General features: G+C 40.1%; 1 protein-coding gene across 1 annotated transcript; it reads left to right on the forward strand.

Moving 5' to 3' along the window:
* The first annotated feature begins 445 nt into the window (after positions 1-445).
* Positions 446-18,763, forward strand: gsg1l2b (gsg1-like 2b). Its single transcript, XM_010741462.3, has 5 exons — positions 446-961; positions 1,999-2,046; positions 4,525-4,677; positions 15,660-15,771; positions 16,710-18,763. The coding sequence occupies exons 1-5, from the start codon at positions 661-663 to the stop codon at positions 17,008-17,010; spliced, it is 915 nt and encodes a 304-aa protein (XP_010739764.1). The 5' UTR covers positions 446-660; the 3' UTR covers positions 17,011-18,763.
* Positions 18,764-19,482: the final 719 nt, after the last annotated feature.

Below are 19,482 nucleotides of genomic sequence, written 5' to 3' on the forward strand. Positions count from 1 at the left end.
CATCCGCTGGAACAAATCATTTTTATTGACCTCATCTGAAAATAAGAACTCTGCCACCTGTTTTCAGAGCTGCATGTTTCCTGGTTCCTGGTTCTGTTCTTTGCTGGTGTTGTTTTGGATCATTACGCCTTGACGCAGGTGATCTGCATCCTCCTGCTTTGTTTCAGCTGAGGTAAGTACGTTCCTGAAACACTTCAAATGGCAAGAACTGAGTGGCAACAACAGTTCATTAAAGAAAAACAACAATTTGTAATATGATTTTTTTTTTTCTGGAGAATTTTATGGAGAGAAATAAAAAAAAAAGACCAGAAACCTTGTGAGGACCACATGAGCTCCGCTGCTCCTCTCCTCTCCACTGTGACATTCGGCTGAGAAGAGGCGTGGGTGGGTGTGTGTGTGTGTGCTTGGGTGGGTGGGTGGGTGGGGGTGTATCGGGTATGGGGGGCAGCCTACAAAATGAGAGAGCCAGCAGCGCTGGAGGAGCAGATGTGAGAGGCGCACTGCACGGGCCAGATGCGCAGTGATAATTAGCAGCGGATATATTAACGGGAATAACCGGATTATGAGGAATTGAGGGTGGAGAAGTCACCAGAATCCGGTGTCATACAAGGCGAGGGATTAAGTTAGACGTCTTCAGTCTTCAGTCCTCCGGTCGCCGTTATGGGGATTGACCGGCGGCGGAGAGCATCGCTGGCTCTCACCTTGAACTTCCTCGCTTTGTTCCTGGCCGTGTCGGCTCTCACCACCAGCTACTGGTGCGAGGGGACGCGGAAAGTAGTGAAACCGTTCTGCACCGGGCCGGTCACCACCAAACAGTCGTTCTGCATCAGATTCAACAGCTCCAACATCAACGACACGCGGCTGGTGCAGTACATCTGGGAGACCGGGGAGGATAAGTACGTGATGAGGAAGTTTCACACCGGCATCTGGTTCTCCTGCGAGCAGAACATCAACATGACCGGTAAGTTTGTGAAGACACGAACCGGTGGGGCTGGTGTTCGGACCGGAGCGCAGCGGAGAGCGCGGGGCTTGTGCGCCACGGAGATGCGCCTCGATCCAGTAACTCATAAAAACATTCCTAATTCTGGTACAAATTAGAAAGAAGTAAGCTGGCTTTAGCACATAGTCAGTCTGGGCAGTAATCTCAGAAAATCATTTGAAAATTTGATTTAGAAAATCATCACAAACGCGTAATCCAGCATCTAACACCTGTCCATGCGAAGATGAAACGGGTTTTTGTGCTCCAGAAGAACATCAGAAGCAGGACTTTGAAGGAAATGTGTTAGTAAGCTGAAGATGAGGATGTCAGATTCATAAAATGTCAGATTTCTTTCTTGATTTTGTCCGAACAACAAAGCAAAACTCCCAAATATTTAGTTTAATATCGTGTAAAAGCAAGAAAAGCAGCATTTGAGGAGCTGAAACCACAGATTGTTTATTAAAAAATGCCCAAATGCATCAAAGTGATTGCTAATTAACTCACTGTCACCTGATTAATCCACTAATCATTGCATCTTAATTTTAAAAACGTGTGTGAATCCAGATGAAATGCTTCCTAAACCCTCTTCACGGCTGATGTGTGATCCTGTCACCTCCAGCATTCACTACAGTGTGTGAAAGCTGTTCAGAGCTGATTTATGGGCCAGTTCCAGATTAGCCATCTGAGAGCCCTTCCTCACACTCCAACCCCCTCTTCCCAAACTGTGAATCTAGGAATGTGCGCACCAGCCGTTTGTTCAGTTGGCACTGAAAATCCCTCCGAATATTTTGGCCGGCTACGAGCTGGATTTGAGGCGGGAGATTGTGACATCCTGGGGCAGAGCTTGTTATTTAACAAAAACAGAAAGGATCAAATGGGTTTCTCTTTTTTTCATCACAGTTTTATTTGTGACATGAAGTAAAATAGGCTCTAACCCTAATCTCTGGGAAAATGATGGGATTCAGATAACATCCTCTTCTCGCTCTTCCGTCACTGATTTCATTTCTGCTCTGTTCCAGGTGAAAACTGCAGAAGTTTCCTTTATGTTGCACCGTCAAATGAAAGAGGTAAGCACACAATTCACACACCCTCATCATTAATTCAATAGCAAGTGGAGATTCAAGGCCATCTCTGATGCAAAGGCTCATTTTGCAGGTGTTACATATAAAGCACATCATCCGATCGGATGAAAAAGTTTACACAAGCAAAACTGCTCACAGCAGGAAGACACAAACCTATTCTGAGGTCAACTGTCTCAACGTTAACGGCTGTTTTCTGACCACTCTGAGTAAGCTGCTTAGCGCTGTGGTGGCCGCTCTGTCTGAAGTGGACATTTTGGAAAAGAAGGGGAATTTAAGATATTTTGTCACTGTGATGAAATACTGGCAACCAGACAGTTGTTAGAACATCTGTCCTCCTTCAAGAGACGCACATTTTCTCCTTTTCATCTTTAAGCCCACATTAAATGTGAAGCCACATCAGCAGGCTTACTGCTGCTTACTTGTAATGACACACTGAGGCTGTGGCTCATATTATCTCTATAAACATCTATATCATCCTCTTTCTACATCTAATGTAATCAACACCAAAGCTAAATCATCCTTGTTACAGGAGTTTGGCAAAAATCTTTTGTTGGTGGTGAGGTGACGCCACAGAGCTGTTATAAGTAATAAGTAAAGTGCTGCTCTGACAAATCAATCACAGTCTCCTGCCCTCTATTCAGACCCTCAGTCCTCCTTCTGTCCTGAAACCTGCTCTTCACCCAGGCTGTCAGTGTTTAACCTGATGATCAGTCTGAGTTGTCACTTCATTATCCAGTCCGACATTGTGCTGTTTCATACAACAATAAATGAACTAGAGGTCGGTGTCAGAAAAAAAAAGTTGGCTGAAACATTTCACAGAAATTGCTAATCTTGTTGCCAAATGCTTATCTACAGTTCTTGTACTCCTAACAGTTAGTTCTTATGCAGTTCCCGTTATAACATAAGAAATGAATATGTTTCTTACTTTTGTGTATTATTTATTAATTAATTTAATATTTCAGTTTAGTATGTGTTAGCATGTTGGTCATAAAACAAGGAATTATGATGATGTTTGCTAGACGAGACGTTAAAGCAAAGTTCATAAAGACCATAAATGTCTGCGCCAAACTACTGTCAAGACATTAACACCACGAACCACAAATGTCAAATGGTGCTAGAGAAAAGTCAGGAGATCACTAAAGACATTAAGGTCTGTACACAAAGGGCGGCAACCTCTGTGGCTGTAAAGTGAAGCAAACTTGGAAGTGGCAAAAATTGCACTTCCTCAAACGTCCACTTGAGGCTGGCTACAGCACAAGTCAGTGTCCATAAGCCCCCACGTTAAAATGTCCAGCTTAACAGCAGAAATAAACATGTTTACAACCTGGTACAAAAAACAGCTTCAGTCCATTTGGCTGCTTTCATTGATGGGTGGGTGCTGTCACAAGTGACCAGGCTTCATTTAGCCTGCCCTTAGCTCCACCCATTCACCTCTTTGCCCGTTTTTAGATCAGCCTGGAGGCGGCAGAGGCAGGACTGCCAAGATAGCGGTGGTGAGAGCCACCACACTCTAAGCTTCATTACCACTCTTTAGAAACCCGTGGCTCATAGATACTATGTCCATGGCAATCCATCCATCAATTGTTGTTCACATATTTCAGTGTGGACTAAAGTGATGGAGCGACATCCAAACCAGCCAACAGGCTAAACAACAAACACTGTCATCCCTGTGCAACCCTATTCCCCCACTCTACATTCCCCTCAGAGCATCGATCTCTTTGGTTGCAGTTTCCTCTGCATGCCTCTCTGCCACATGCTGGCATCATGATTTAAATATTAGATATCAAAGCAAAACGAGAGCACTTAATTGAATCCAGTCTGAAGGCTTTGAATGTCCTCTAATATCACTTCCTTTCAGCCTCTACACTCTCCTTCTATAAATTGAATTAAAGAGATCTTTTTACTGAAAGTGAGGAATTCAATTTAGAGCAGGTAAAAAATACTTTCTTAGCTGAAGGATGTTACTTTTTTCATAATTTATACTGAGGTATTTTTGGTAACTGGCATATTACTTGTGATTAATTAACCACACGATAGCCACCTGCCCTTGGGTGATATATGCAATTACTCCACACCTTACATTTACAGGATTTTAAATCCATTGATATTTTCTCCTACCACGCACACCGAGCAGAGCCCGGCATGTTGTACGTCTCATGGTGGATCATATATCCTTTCTCTCCCTGTGAAGGTTAATGATATGGGTGACGGGGTCAATGGTCCCCCTTTCCCGACTCGTTCTCCTCCCCGTCCTCCTTCTTTTTCTGTCCCTATCCTCTCCCTTTCGACCTTGCGCACCCATATTCTTTCTCACTTCCCCACCCCCATTGCTTTTCTCTTCCAATTCCTATCACTGCAACCAGTCCATCATTCACTCAACCGTGTTCACTCCCACCCCCACAACATGAATATGTCGTCCTTCCTCTTTGCTATTCCTTTTTTTATAACCAATTCTCTCCATAGGCGTGTTGTGGCTGTGCATTGTAGCCGAGTGCCTGTACATTCTCCTCCTTGCCACCGGAGGCATCCTCATGTCGATAGAGGTGTGTCACTTTGGCAATGTCATCGACGGCCTCAAGCTCAACGCCTTCGCTGCCATCTTCACTGTGCTCTCAGGTGAGTAATGTCTTAGTTTGATTTAACAATTGGAGTTTTGTGTTGTTGAACTGAAATTATGAAATTCCCCTCACTTTTTGTGTGAGAAAATGTAAAAATTGAACAACGCTGTGACTGTGTGTATCTGGGCTTCAGACCTCTGGGTGTTTTCTTTGGCAGCAGCTGACTGACATTTTAGGGCCAATGTCTTCTTCTTTATCTACTTCTGTAGTGTTCTACTAACTGGAGAATGTCATTGCTGTGTATAATGTCCAAATCTGAAGTTTTTTAACCAGCCCACATGGGCTGTCAACTGGTTTAAGTTACAACATTCAACACTTGGGAGGACCCATCCTACTGTTAAGTTTATATTCCATTCAGAAAGTCAACTATCTTCTACCCAGAAAGTGTTGGCTAGTGAACCTACCTTGCTAATGTTTCCCAGGATGGCGAAGGAATTACCTAACCATACCCTTAACTCATCATGCCTACCTAACCTCCTCATGCCTAAACTGAACCAACCCAACCAGCGAATGCAACAAGTACAAGTACGAGTTCAGTCCTACGAAGAGAACATTGGCATCCAGAAACGCTGACAAATGACTGTCAAGACTCACAGCAGCAAGTAGTCCTGTAACCTCTGCACTCCACATGTTACCCTGTGATTCACACCCTGTGACCTTGACAACGAGCAACATACAGGCATTGAAGTAGTTAGATTAGACTATTCATCACACACAGATTTTAATGTACTCAACCCTAATCAAAGCTGCACTGGAATCAGTGTTTTTCTAGTGGTGATGGAACGGACAACAGTGCCCCTCTAATAGACCCCGTTACCCTATTACAGCTAAGTTCACTCCTCCACCAAATTGCTGTCTTGTAGTATAGCTCCACCACTGTTAACCTCTGGCAGCACATGTGGCATGTGAATGTGCCAGTTATGTGTCTACGTTTGTGTGCAGACGGATTCAAAATTGGATGTAGAATTTTTTGGATAATTTGATACTGATGATTTTGCTTATTGGATTGTTAAATGTATTGTGTTTTTGAGAAGGTGTGTGTGTGTGTGTGTGTGTGTGTGTGTGTGTGTGTGTATGGTGTGTGTATAGTTATGTGATATGAGATGAAAGTAAATTGCAGTTTAGTCATTATCAGGCAATAGGATTCATTATTTTTACATTGTTACAATTAGAGTTATGTTTTAATTTGTTTCAAAGGCATCCTTTGGAGAACACTACGTAGGTGGGTAGGTGTAGGTGGTCACTGCAGAAAAATCTAGAACATAATTTTGAGGTACAAGGTAAAAACAAAGTAGGAGGATACATTAAGGATCTATGCTAAGAAATCAATGTATATCTTTCCCAGTTAAACATGAAAACAATTGAGTCCTTGGTTCCCATGCTGGCATGTGGCCAATAATATATTCAGGCCAGTTGCGCCCTCTCAGCCCCCTGAGAAGATTTCCAGCCAGTTTGTGGTCGGCCTCCCTCTCTCAGCGGAGGACTTAACAATGACCTTCTCTCTAATCCACTCTGTGAAAATGATCCTGACCACCACACTCTGGGCAGTGAATCAGCAGTGAAAGATACTCTGCTCAACAGCAATGACTCGCAGCATTTCAGTGACAAGACAGGTCACGTTCAGGAAACATCTACAACAGCCAGAAGCTGAAGAATTGTAGCCTCTGTAAACCCTGGGACCACTTTCTGATTATGCTGTTTGATGATCACCATGTTTCTGATGAACAGTATCTATTTTATTAGACACACTCAGGTCATTCCAGTAAGTCTGCCTTTTCACTCAAGAACAGGCTGAATTCTCGGATGCATGCACTCAGTATGGTGTTGGAAAGTGATGAGGAAGTCTTTGTCAGCCTTGAACAGTTATGTAGCGGTGCCTGGAGAAGAGTACACTCCTAATTTATGACCCAATTTTTTATAAAGCGGCCCATTGGGCACAGGATAAACCTCCCCTGTTATAAACAGTGACATGGAAGTCTACTCTTGCATATTTAGCTCACCTAAAATGGGCCAGTCGTATAAATCTGTCACTTAACTTCTGCTGCTTGACTACAGGGAGTAAGGATTGTTAAAAAAACAACAGAAGAGGTGCAAATTTTGCAATAAATACTGACACACACACAGAGGGTTGAGGCAACTACATAATTATGCATTATGGATCAGAGGGGATTTAGAAGTGGGTACACCGAAAGGTGACTAAAGATGAGTAGCTATACTCTGTATACCTGCACTATACCACTGACCTTGAACCTGAACACAACCAGACAGAGTAGAGCAATAATGTATGGAGAACATTTTATTGGGTTCACCAACAAATGTTTTATTATGCACAGTTTTCTTAAGGTGAAGACGGCCGTTCCAGTTAAAATGTTAATGGAAATGCACCAAGTGCTCCACAAATCTGAAAACCTGAAAACCTTCCAGTTTCTTGGCTTTGATGAGTTGACTGAGATTGGTTAGATTTTCTTATTAGCCTTCTTTCTGAAAGTGAGATGAGAGTGACACACACACACATGACACAAAAGCTACTTGGCTAGGCTTCGGAAAAGATCATGGTTTGGGTTCATATAAGTATGTTAATCCAGGAAGTTATCTGGTGATGTATCACATGTTTTAATTATTTTTTTTTACCTTGGACAGAACTGTACTAGCTGCTGTCCCCTGCTTCCAGTCTATGGTAGGGGATTATCTTAACTATAGATATCTCTGTATTGTCTCAGACAGGAGAATGGTGTCAATCTTCTGAGTTCTTCATTTCATTACAGTAGCTACAATAATCCTTGAGACAACTTTGTATGTTAGTTTTCAGTCGAACTAAAAGACATGTTGCCGAAATGTCTGAGATGTTTTCTGTTGAATTGTTATTAACTGTTATTGTGACCAAAAGTCATAATGGACATGTAAAGATACTGGGATAAGACTGACAAGTCCAAATTTACCTTGACTAAAATCATTGTCATATTCCCAGAATTACTTTGTGATTAGTATTATCTACTTTAGAGTATCCAGGACTAAAGGAATGCTAATCAGCAAACAAAGTTTAGATAATCTCATGTTCAGCACTTCTGACTCTGGAGAAAATCTTGGATATTTAAACCTTGCTGAGCCTGATACTGCATATTGATCAGCGTGGAATCAGAGATAGGATTCTCCTGTGCTTTGATTTTAATTATTTAAATACAGACTCAGCTAATAATATACACATAGAAATGTGTCATATGTCCAAAGTGTGCATATGGACATAACTGCAATATATATATATCTATATATATATATATATATATATATCTATATATATATATATATATATATATATATATATATATATATATATATATATATCTATATATATATATCTAATATCAGTAGAGTATTATTAACACATATCACATATGATATGAAGTATATGTTCCAGTATTTGGAGTGGAGCATTGTACAGGGTACACAGTGCAAAGGTGAAAGGGAGCAAAAGACGACAGGTAGATTATTTGTGACCAATTTTAATAATTTAGGTCATTAAAAGGCACCAGTTAGTGCCACTCACCTTACTGTGACTTATCATTTTTGTGTCACCTCTTGTAGAGCAACTACCTATCAAGTTTTAGTAGAAACTAAACAGATATATACATCTACATATTTACATATTGTGCAGAAAGCTCATAAATTAGAGCATATTTTCATGTCTAATGTCCAATTATTACACTTGATAAACAAACAAACACACAATATATTATGCTGTATCTGCTGCCTTATGTTCAGTTAAGAATATTTTCCATCAGAAATATCATATGAATTTATTGTCTCATGTCGACGTGTCCTTTGGCAAGGACAGATGAGTGTGTGAGAGAAAATGTGAGTGTGTGTGTATGGACGAATAAGGCACTGTAAAGTGTTCTGCACAAATGAAAGTACACTCCATTTACCATGTGTCATTTAGCAGCTGACGCAGAACTAATCAGGAACCATTCATAAGGTAATTGTTCAGTATGCAGATTCATAAATTTTCACTACTTTTGGTATTCATAATTACCTGTTCATTTGTTTGTACTCATTCATTGCCAGCCATTCAAAACTTTTTGTACTTTAAATTTACAACTTTAATGGCAGGATGTTAGAAGGAGAATCCTCTTCAGTCAGGTTGATAACTGACCAATCTTCAGCCTGATGGCAGGATGAGTGAAAGGAGAATCTTCTTGGGTCAGACTGGGAACCCACAGCCGGGTGGAAATGGCTAGCCCTCTTAGCAGGACACTCTCTCTTTGGCTGTGGATAGTTGGATTCCCTTTCTGCGATGTTAGGCTGCTCATCTGCTCGGTCTCTTGAGTTAAAAATTTAAGTTCATACTATTTTAAGTTCACAGTAGTTAGTTAATCTGCTTTCAGGCCTTATGATGAAAAGTTTTCCACTTTCCACTTCTAGGGCCTGATACGATACCCTTTCTGAAGATTTTAGTGAATCAGGGATCTCAACTTTCTTGACAGTATGTAACATTTCATTTTTAAGTTTTTTTAAATATTAGTGTGGCCCCTGGACATCTTCACATTGTCAAATCTGGCCCTCCTTAAAACAAAGTTTGGATGCCCCTGGCTTAGGAGCAAAGCTGTTGGCAAACAGTTGCATTTCCACATCCACCAGGAGAAGAGCAAGATTAGTGTTCATTTGGCATCATGTCTCTGGTCAATTTCACATTACATATATCCATTTGTTCCATTATCTTTGTGTAAAGAATATTGATCATTGCAGCTTTAATATGAAGTTTGCAACAAGGTTACTCCATCTCTTCTTTTGAATCAGGGTTAGACAGGGCTCTTGTACAGAAGCCAAATATTTTTGGCATTGAAACAGGAACAGACAACAAGGTGAAATGTACCCCAACCAGCTCCCACTTGACATCCCTGTTTTGGCAGACAATTTCTGGAAATATTACAAGGTCCTGGTAGCAATTCCTTTAACAAAAAAACAAAAAATCAACTCTGGCTCCTAGGGATGTAACGATGCATCGTGACACGATTAAAAATCGGTACAAATGCGTGACGACTCGCATCGATTGACAGAAAAAATGAATCGCGATTCTTGGCGAATGCGAGTGTATCGTTACATCCCTACTGGCTCCTCATCCAAACATGATAAGATAAGAAAAAATGCTGGAAAATTGGCTTTAGACGCATTTTGCATCTGGCAGGGTTGGTCCATGGGTTCATGGAGCTGACAGCACGTCCGGTCTCAGTATATTACAACAGAGAGACCATCTTTCAGTCATCCACTCGTGGCTTCCCCCATCTTCTCCTTCTTAGCTGACAGGAGTTGAACCCCAGCTTGCTCTTCTGCTGCTGAAAGCCTCTCAAACTCGAGAACGGTTGAGTTATGGTTTCACGGCCTCGCCCTGGCGTTTTGCCTGTTCTAACTCTCAGTCGTACGGTAACTGAGCCTGTCAACCCCTGTCTGCACGTTTTATTTATACCTGACTCACTGTCTGGAGAAGTGAGCTGTTTGCATAAACAGTGTTGAAGTCTTTAGTACAGACTGAGAGTATTTTTCATCCTTGTGAGAACTTTTTTTTTTTTTTTAGAATCTGTCCTGGCCTGTTGGCCTTTTAACTGCTTCCCAAGATTATCTCCAAGGGTTTAGTGTGCTTGTAAAATGTTTGAATTAAGGAAGGCTTTTAAAAGTTGTTTTTGTTTTTAATGGGGTGAATAGATTGAGAGTGGTTATGCTAATGAAGAGCAGGGGAACAATGGAAGGGACCAGATTAACCTTTATTATAGCTGTCAATCATCTGGGGAATGATGAGAGTGTATGAAGAAGTAGCGTGTGAATACATGACCAAAAAAAAGAAACAAGGAGTGTCTGGAAGAAAGAGTTTTATTGTTGAGGATGAACTTCCAGAGTGGGTGATTAATTTTACCATTTATGTCTGAAAAGAAACCTTTTTACACCTCCCAGTCTGTACTGTATTTGCATTTTTAGCACTTTGGTTATAAAGACTATGAACTACCTTTGGCTAAATGGAAATGAATAGAGCAATCGTTCAATGTTTTGGCTTGTGTTTCCTTGAAGCATTTCTACCATTAAATAATAACTAAGTCACACACCACCAACTATTTCACTGAGTATGGTGAAACTGGATCATATTTTATGGAGAAAATGTTTCCTGGTTTTCGTTCTCATGTCCTCCGGCTGCTCCGCCTGAAGTCAACTCGATTTACAGAGTTTCCTGATGGACAGTGAAGTAAACTGTTGCCAACTGTAGCTGCTGTTAGCTAATGTTAGCTCTGTTTGTTAGCCAGCTGCATGAACCATAGGCATTTTAGACTACCGGGAAGAAGAGGTTTTCAGGCCCAGGGCAAGTTGTAATGCTGACGTGGAGCCAGAACCAGAGCTGGGTAAGCGGGCTCAGCAACCTCTATGGACATAATGACCAAAGAGGACATTGACGGAAAGAAGTTGGCTGCTATGTTTTGTGTTGTTGACCTTGCTTGATGTTTAGCAAAGTTGTTGGCTCGCTAGTTTTTGATCATAAGTAATATGATCATAACAAATGCACATGTAAAGCTGTCCATATTTACTACAGTGATATTAGACTCTGACTAGACAGTGTTGCTATAAAGCTCCTACACACTGAGCTATTTTGGACTGTCTCAGAACAAAGTCAACAGTTAAGAGATGAATTTGGTGAAATCTTTCATTTCAGTCTATTGTTCTAGTTTATTCAGTTCATTTTTCAGGTAAAATGATAATACAAACTTTTTTAGTTAGCTTGCTTCATTGTGTAATTGTAGAAATATGTATATGTAAATGTAATCGATTCTGAGCTGGGTTTTATTTGCTAATTGTTCAGTCTGGGATGTTGCAACTACAATCAGCAAGAGTGAAAACTGTTTTGCATCATTAGCAGGGAAAAGACACTATTCAGCTGTTGGTGGATAGATAAAGAAGTTCTGCAGTAAATGACTTTTATCTATATGTACGTGTACTAACAGGAAAACTGTGATGTAGGTAGTAAGTGAGAAATTTATCTGACAGTACAGTCACCTGGGCAGGTGTCACATTCCAGTTAGTTGAGGCTGAGAACTTAAAAAGCCGTTCAGTGGAGTAGAGAGCAGGAAGGAGGTGGCAGTGTGCTGTGAGGCTGCAGCTTTCATTATTTTATTTTATTTTTTTCTTGCCTCATTTCATTTTGTTGAATTTCCCAGGGTACATTTTTGCTTCTGTTTCATCTTTTTGGTAATAAATGCCTCCTTTTTTTTGCATCATTACTCCGGCTTATTAACCGGCTTCTTCAACATCCCCTTTACACTTTTTCCAGTGCCGAGCAGCATCATCTGTCCTTTATGTGGGGATGCGACTCAACACCAACCAATCAGAATACGACATGAATTGGCGCAGAATACACCTGCGAGAAGTGACACTGTAAGCACAATTTGTGATGACATAGCCAAACAGAAGTTAAAGGGTCTTTATCAACCTTAATGCGATCTTAATCTTTCTGAAGAAGCATGGCTTATACAATACAGCACAATACGTCTGGCCTCCACCCAACCACACCTCCCTGAATAAATCAGGGCACAACCACATCCGTTTATTTGCCAGCTGACCCATATTGCGCTGCTAATTTTGTTGTATGTGTGTTTTCCCAACCGCTGTAGTTTCTCTTTCATTCTAAGGAGAGGATGAGGTGAGGGGGTTGCAATCACCAACTACACCACTAGGAGTCACTAAATCCCACACACTTGACCTTTAAAGTGAAAGTGTAACAGTGCCAACCTATTTACAATGTTTTGTTTACAACGTTACAGTTAACCAGACATTTATTGCACAACCTGACCTTCCTAAAAACTGATATCATACAGTCTAACACTGATTCTGATTAAGGTTTTATTAAACTCATTTTGCGCAGTTTGACATCCAATACATCTGCAAGATCACACAGTGTATAGAGGCCTTGAAATGAGGCTGCACTGCATTTTTGATGGCTTGTTAGTCGCATGTGGTTATAACCAGTTGAGAGATTTAGTTTATTTTCTTAGAGGTCAAATTATCCAGTGATCCAAAATAGTTTTTTTTTTTCTGCATTCATCTGCTGTTAATCGGTCAGACATGTTTTTATATATAGCATCTGAACCCTGAACTGGAAATAGCCCTATATATAGTCTATAGCCTTTTTAGTGAATCTCAAGTTGTGATCAAATAAATGCAAAATAAAAGTATGGATTCTAAACATTATAATGAAGACATAATATGTATAATAAAATGTTTATCATGGGTTAAACAAAATAAAAAATGAACAAGTTGATCAAGGAATCAAAAACCTTTGATCTTATTCATTCATTCTTCATTTATGTATAACTGTGCTGCCCTTTAGTGGTTGTTGTTGAGCATGACCATTTACTGATGACACTAAACTACAGTCATACCGCTGAACAATGTCAGGATGTGATGCTGTGTGTCCTTCTTAAGTGCTTCGCTGTTAAAAATAAACAACCTGAATTGACTTATTGACTTTAAATGGAATAATCTGACCTTGCGTGAGCAGAACACGCATAATTTTCATGAACGTGAACGTGCCAAGACTCAGATCTCAGATTTGTTCCACTCATCCTGAGACAAAGCTGCCTCTGATCTACATAACATTATGATAATATGGTGCTGGAATATCTTTAGGAATAAACATGAGCACTGATAGGGATGAGTTGTGAATTTAGGTGTTTGGTTCTGAATCTGGTGCCAATTGTTCAGGGATTTGGGGGGCTTATGTGGTAATCGGATTGGTAGGCTACACATGCTGTTTTTTTATTCTTGCTATGCATTAAGAAGTCCAGTGTGAGGAGAGCCAGAGCCTGTGCTTCAGCTGACAAAATCTGGAACATAACTGAGAAAAAAAAAAACACAGACAAAAAATGAAAAAAAAAATGAAAGGGAGTCAAGAAAACTAGACATGGGCTTGTAAGGATGATAAGAAGGAGAGGAGTATATGACAAGTGGAGCGCAAGATAAATAGCACCAGAACCAGCTGCAGAACCCTTAAATGAGCTAATCAGTACCATCATTTCTTGGGACAAATGTGTATGGAGCTTTAAAGTGATAATCTGTATTTAAGGAGTTTTACTTAAAATATGTGTAAAGTAAGAATAAATATGTGTTCTGAGTTTGTCAGACCAAAGACGAAAGTGTTATTAACCATCCAGCCAAATCTGAATAATTAAAATTATCAACAAGTTTATGAAATGAGGTGTCAAAATCAGGTAAAAATGAATTCTCAGCTCCAGGACTGTGGGGGCGTGAAGCCACACCCACTTATGGGAAGGTGTATGTCTTACACAAATATTGATTGGAATATAATTGGAATATAATACATAAATATGTTTCCATTACTGTATCAGAAATGTATATGAGTGTTTTATATCTACAGGCACTGCAAGTCCAATTCTTCAGAATCCACTGTGTTGAACTATCATGTTTCTCCAGTACCTTGGGACAAACTCAACTCTGGCCCTAGAAAAGATGTTTTTCACACTTTTTCATGGCCAGGAATGAAGGAGATTAAGGTGAAGGGGTTGCAATTTGGATATACACCGCAAGATACCACTAAATACTACACATTAGTTTAAGACAGTCATTGTGTAGAAATGAAAAGTTTGCTTTTGTCCACTTTTTTTCTGAAATCAGGGACCCATTGTTTCAAAAATTCAGATGAATTTTGAATAATAAGTCTGCTCCTGTTGTCATTACAAACTGCATGCACCGTGTGAGTGCAGCTTGCATAGCAACAGTAGATGTGGTGTAGCATCAGTCAAGTCTGTCTTTTTCTCTTAAACAAACACTTAAGAGACTGGATGATTAGCATATTCATCCTTCAGTATATTCCATTGCACCAGTTGATCCTGTTTGTAAATCATAGGCAGAGGCCTGTGATTCATGCATGAATAAATCATCTACATTTTTGTAGATGAAATGACAGAAATGCCTTTGATTTTTTTTATCCTGGTTTTATAAGAATGTCCTAAATGACCAAAGAAACTCTGACTGTTTTAATGCATATGATTAGACACAGCCAGCTTCTTGTGCATGTCTTTTTTTCTTTCACATAAAAAGGTGGATTCATTTTTTGGTTTTGTTGATATGGATGTCAGGTGACGATCGGGTGATATACCAAATATCTAAAATATACCAGCACTAGGTATAACTCATGTGCAAGCCTCAGAAGACACTGCATATTGCACTTAACTCACTTAAACTCCTGTTAGCTTGCAATCAGCACTGGTGGAAGAAGTACTCAGATGCTTTACTTAAGAAAATGTACCAATACCACAGTATTAGCACTATTAGGCCTTTCCCCTTGTGAAATGTTGAATAATTTAAGCTCTTTGGGCCTCAAACAGCTTTTTAAATTAAAACCATCTGAGGAGTTTAGAGGGGAAATCATCCTGCTAACAACTCATATCCCATCTTAAACGTGACAAGAAGCCACAACTAGACACCCGGTTTATGTAAGGGTCACAAGCTAAGGAAGGTTATAGGCTCTTTATGTATGGGGGGTTTAAATTCTTTATCTGTGACGTAGCTACGGCTGTCAAAGAATTGTAGGGAGGAAAAACTATAATATTTACCTCTAAAACATAGTGGAATAGAAAAGAAATATATAAAATGTCTCACACTTCTCTCTGGTGCTCCAGCAAGAACAGAGCATTTGATGTTGTGTTTAGCCATAAATACATTTTAATAATTATGAATTAATATTTATGATCCTCTCTTCTGATTTCTGAGTGACACACGGTAACAGATTATATATTACATTGTTTGTAGGAGGATGTGTGTTATATGACGGATTAAATTCAGTTTGTTTTTATTACATGACACTCACAGATAGTGTGTATTCAGCTTAGCACAATATAACACTGCCACCAAGTGGTGACTGAAAAGAAGTGCAGTGATTTGGTTTCTCTCTCATCTCTCGTCTCTCGTCTCCTCTCTGTCTGGCAGGTCTGTTGGGTATGGTGGCCCACATGATGTTCACCACAGCCTTCCAGCTGACTGTCAGTCTGGGCCCAGAAGACTGGAAACCTCAGACATGGGACTACAGCTGGTCATATATGTGAGTTCAGATGTGCAGATAGATCCAGGAAGGTTCTGTGGTACCAGTGGATGTTATAAGGAGTTATAAGGATTTTTTATTTTTAAGATATTTTTGTCAGAAAATAGCAAAACATTTGCAATTTCCCAAACTCTAGCTGACATCTTCAAAATGCTTGTTTTGTCCAACCAGCAGTCCAAAACGAAAAAAGCTATTTGGTTTGATATCATAGAAGACCAAGAAAACAATAGTTCAAAATAATATTAAGTTACAGTAAATCAATCTAAACACTACATGACCAAAAATATGTGGAAACTTCAACCATATCTGGTTGTTCAGTTCTTCCAATAGTTTGGGCATTAATCAGCTGCTTTACCAGGCTCCACTCCTCTGGGAAGGTTTCCCACCAGAGTTTGGAACTAGTCTGCAGGGATTTGATGCCATTTAGAGAAGTCCAGTATCAATATTTGGCAGTACAGGCCTGGCTTGCAGTTGGTATTCCAGTCCATCAAGGTGTTGGATGGAGATGAAGTCAGAGATCTTCATGGAGCTGGCTTCTTGCAAAGGGGCACTGACATGTTGAAATATAAGGGCCAAACGCAAACTGTTGCCACAATGTTGGAAGCACGCTCTTGTCTGTAATCAAATCAGGAAGCACTAAGTTTTAATTAGTACCTTGGCCTCAGACCAAAAGGACACACATCTTATATGAACATTGGTGTATTGTCAAAAACAGGCATCTAATTATTTATTTTAGGTTTGCTTTTCTTATCACAACAAGCTTTGTTTCCCTGTCTCACAATACTTATAAGTTGATCGTGACAAAAATAGTCTTGACAGCTTGTTATAGTGTCAAGATTTTTAAATAATAACCCGTTTTTATTAAATTTATAGTGATATTAACAGTTCGTGCTGGCCTCTGAAGACATCTGAATGAATAATGTCCTTGTTTCTTTTAGTTTGGCGTGGAGCTCCTTCACAGCATGCATGGCGTCGTCAGTCACCACCATCAACCGCTATACCAAAACCATCCTCGAGTTCAAGCACAAGCGCAGAAACATCGAGAAGAACCTGAAGATCAAGCAGAAGCTGCTGGAGCTGGACTCTCCCGAGCAGGTGTGGGACATGTACATCAGTTCGGTGCCGAGCACCGCAGAGGAGCTGCTGGATCTGTCATCCAACGGTCGTAAACTTTCCAACACCTCCATCTTCTTAGACCTCAACGACCTGCCCGATCCACAGGGAGAGGAGTACTGCTAGAGGAGCTGGGTGTAGCATTTTCAAAACATCAGCAGATCATTGTCATGTTCAATGTGGTACAATAATATTATTAACTGTAAACACAGTGAGACCGTGGTTTAGAGCTTTGGTGATTGGTTTCTAACAACACAGTGAATAACACACATGTGACTTATTCACACACTGGACCTTTAATGTGGCTATTGTGTTAGCAAGCACAACATTTAGCATATATGGAGCAACATTACCAGTATGTCCTGTTTCTGTCCACTTCATGAATGAAAATCCATGATGTACTTTACCTTTAGCTCTGTTTCAGTCTGTACTAAGTCCTGAGATTTAACTCTCCAGGTGTTTCACTATGTTCTCCAGCTAGTTGCTAACCCTGACGCTGTTTGGTGCTGTGCAGGTAGGTACTACTTATGCATTATTGACTAAACTAAACCAGGCTAAAAAAGCTCTGGGGGGAAGTTTAACCTTCAAATTCAAACTCAGATTTCAAACTCCACCACCAAAGTCAATCGCAAGTACAAGATAAAATTTGCAGTGGCAGTGGTCTCACTTGTTTACAGAAACTATACTAATGTCTCAGAATTGATCCGGTGATGATGTATTGATGTTTAAATGCTACATGCAGCACCTTTAATGACCAGTGCTGAACCACATGCCGCATCTCTCAACCACTGGAACTGGCCACGTTGACCCTACAATTGTGTTAGTGGGTGTAAAACTTACGGTATACCTCTGTTCAAGCAATACTGCTGTGAGTGCAGAACTGTCAGTACAAAGATAAAAGCTCTGTGGAAAGGACAGTGGCCTGATCTCTCTCAGCCAACTCTCTTCCATCCAAAAAACGAGCACACTCTGATGACTCTCGCGCCTCTTGGCTCGCTGCCCCGTTGAATTTTATTCATTGCGGAAAATGTACAGAAGTCGCTAAAGCTGTGTGTCTGTGACTCTCAGTGACTCACTCAGCTATATACACATTGCTGGGCAGCCCACTGACAAGAAGATCCACATTCTGCTTCTAATATGGTGTACACATGCTGTATATTGAAATGACTGTCTCCACCCAACATGCGAATCAAGCAGCATTAAGTAGACACACCTGGGGTGTTAGTCCCTGTACTACACTATTTACAGAGCATTTGTATCTGCCATGGAAGAAGGGCAGTAACAGGAGGTGGACCAGAGGGCTGTTTCTTTACCCACATGGGGATACAGAGTGTACAAAAAGTGAGTGTCACATGGGTGGAAGATGCCTGTAGAACATGCTGAGTGCCTTTAATTACAGCAGCATGCCTCTGATCAAACAGCATGCTCTGTGCCCACAACACTGTAACAAGGGCGATGCTGTTTCTCCGGCTAATAACCGCTTTAGAGGAAAACATGTAGCTGTCTGTGCAAACTGCCAAAACTCATCAGCGAGAGGAGTGCGCTCTCTTTTGAAGCTCTCTGTGTAATATCTACTTGATGACTTTTTCTTATGTATTCACAGAATTGTATTGACGGAGAGACACAGACCAGGGTTGTTGTTATTTGCGGTGTTTTTAAGTGCATTTGAAGATGTGTATTATATATTTGTGTATTTTGTTTATCAGTTCTGTTCAAAGTGAAGATGTATTGTAACTTAAAGATTTATTCTGGTTCAGTTTAAATTCTTGCATTATTTGCTGAAGCATGGACTGTTGTGTCTTTTTGTGTACGTCAGATTTATTCACAGTGGCACTTTTTGTGTAGTGTTCTTTAGTTACATTTTTGTGGATAATTATTTGCAACCTAATCTATTGATATGAATAAATTTATATGAGAAGTTATTATTTAAACTAAAAGAAAACATCCTAATAAAGAATGAACTTGTTTTTACAATTGTCTCTGCTGGACTTTTTCCCAAATGCTTCCTTTAATGTCCACAAGGTGGCGACGTTGTCTTCTGTTTTTGCTGTTTAAATGCAGGAACTTTACATGTTTTTGTCATGAAATCTGCTCTTTATATTCCATCTTTAATCCAGCCATACACACACACATACAGGGCTAGTATATCAGAATGTGTTCTGTCACAGATTCTAATATAGTTTGCCCTTTTTTTAAAATAAGAATCATCCATACACACCAACAATATAACCAATATGGGAAATTCAAATTCATCATTAGATCAATTTCATTCACATTATTAAAAGGACCATCAGACGTTTTGCATCTCATCAGCCAAGCAGCGTGTAGGCCCCACACCTATGACGTAAACACATTTACATTTGCAAAGCAATTGCACTAATGTTGTCTGCACTCACGTCCAACATAAATCCAAACCTTATTCATTAAGGCTCAATGAGACCTTTTAACAATGAGGAAAAAGAATACATGTGAAAAGAGGTGTACAATAATGCTTTGCTTAAAAATAGTTTTATTTTTTTTATGCTTTGAAACTAGTGCAAATACATGCAAACTGAAAACAGACAACCCTGTAAGCAGGCCTTCTCACAGTAACACAGT

Source organism: Larimichthys crocea, chromosome XVI (genome assembly GCF_000972845.2).
Source record: "Larimichthys crocea isolate SSNF chromosome XVI, L_crocea_2.0, whole genome shotgun sequence".
NCBI lineage: Eukaryota > Metazoa > Chordata > Actinopteri > Sciaenidae > Larimichthys > Larimichthys crocea.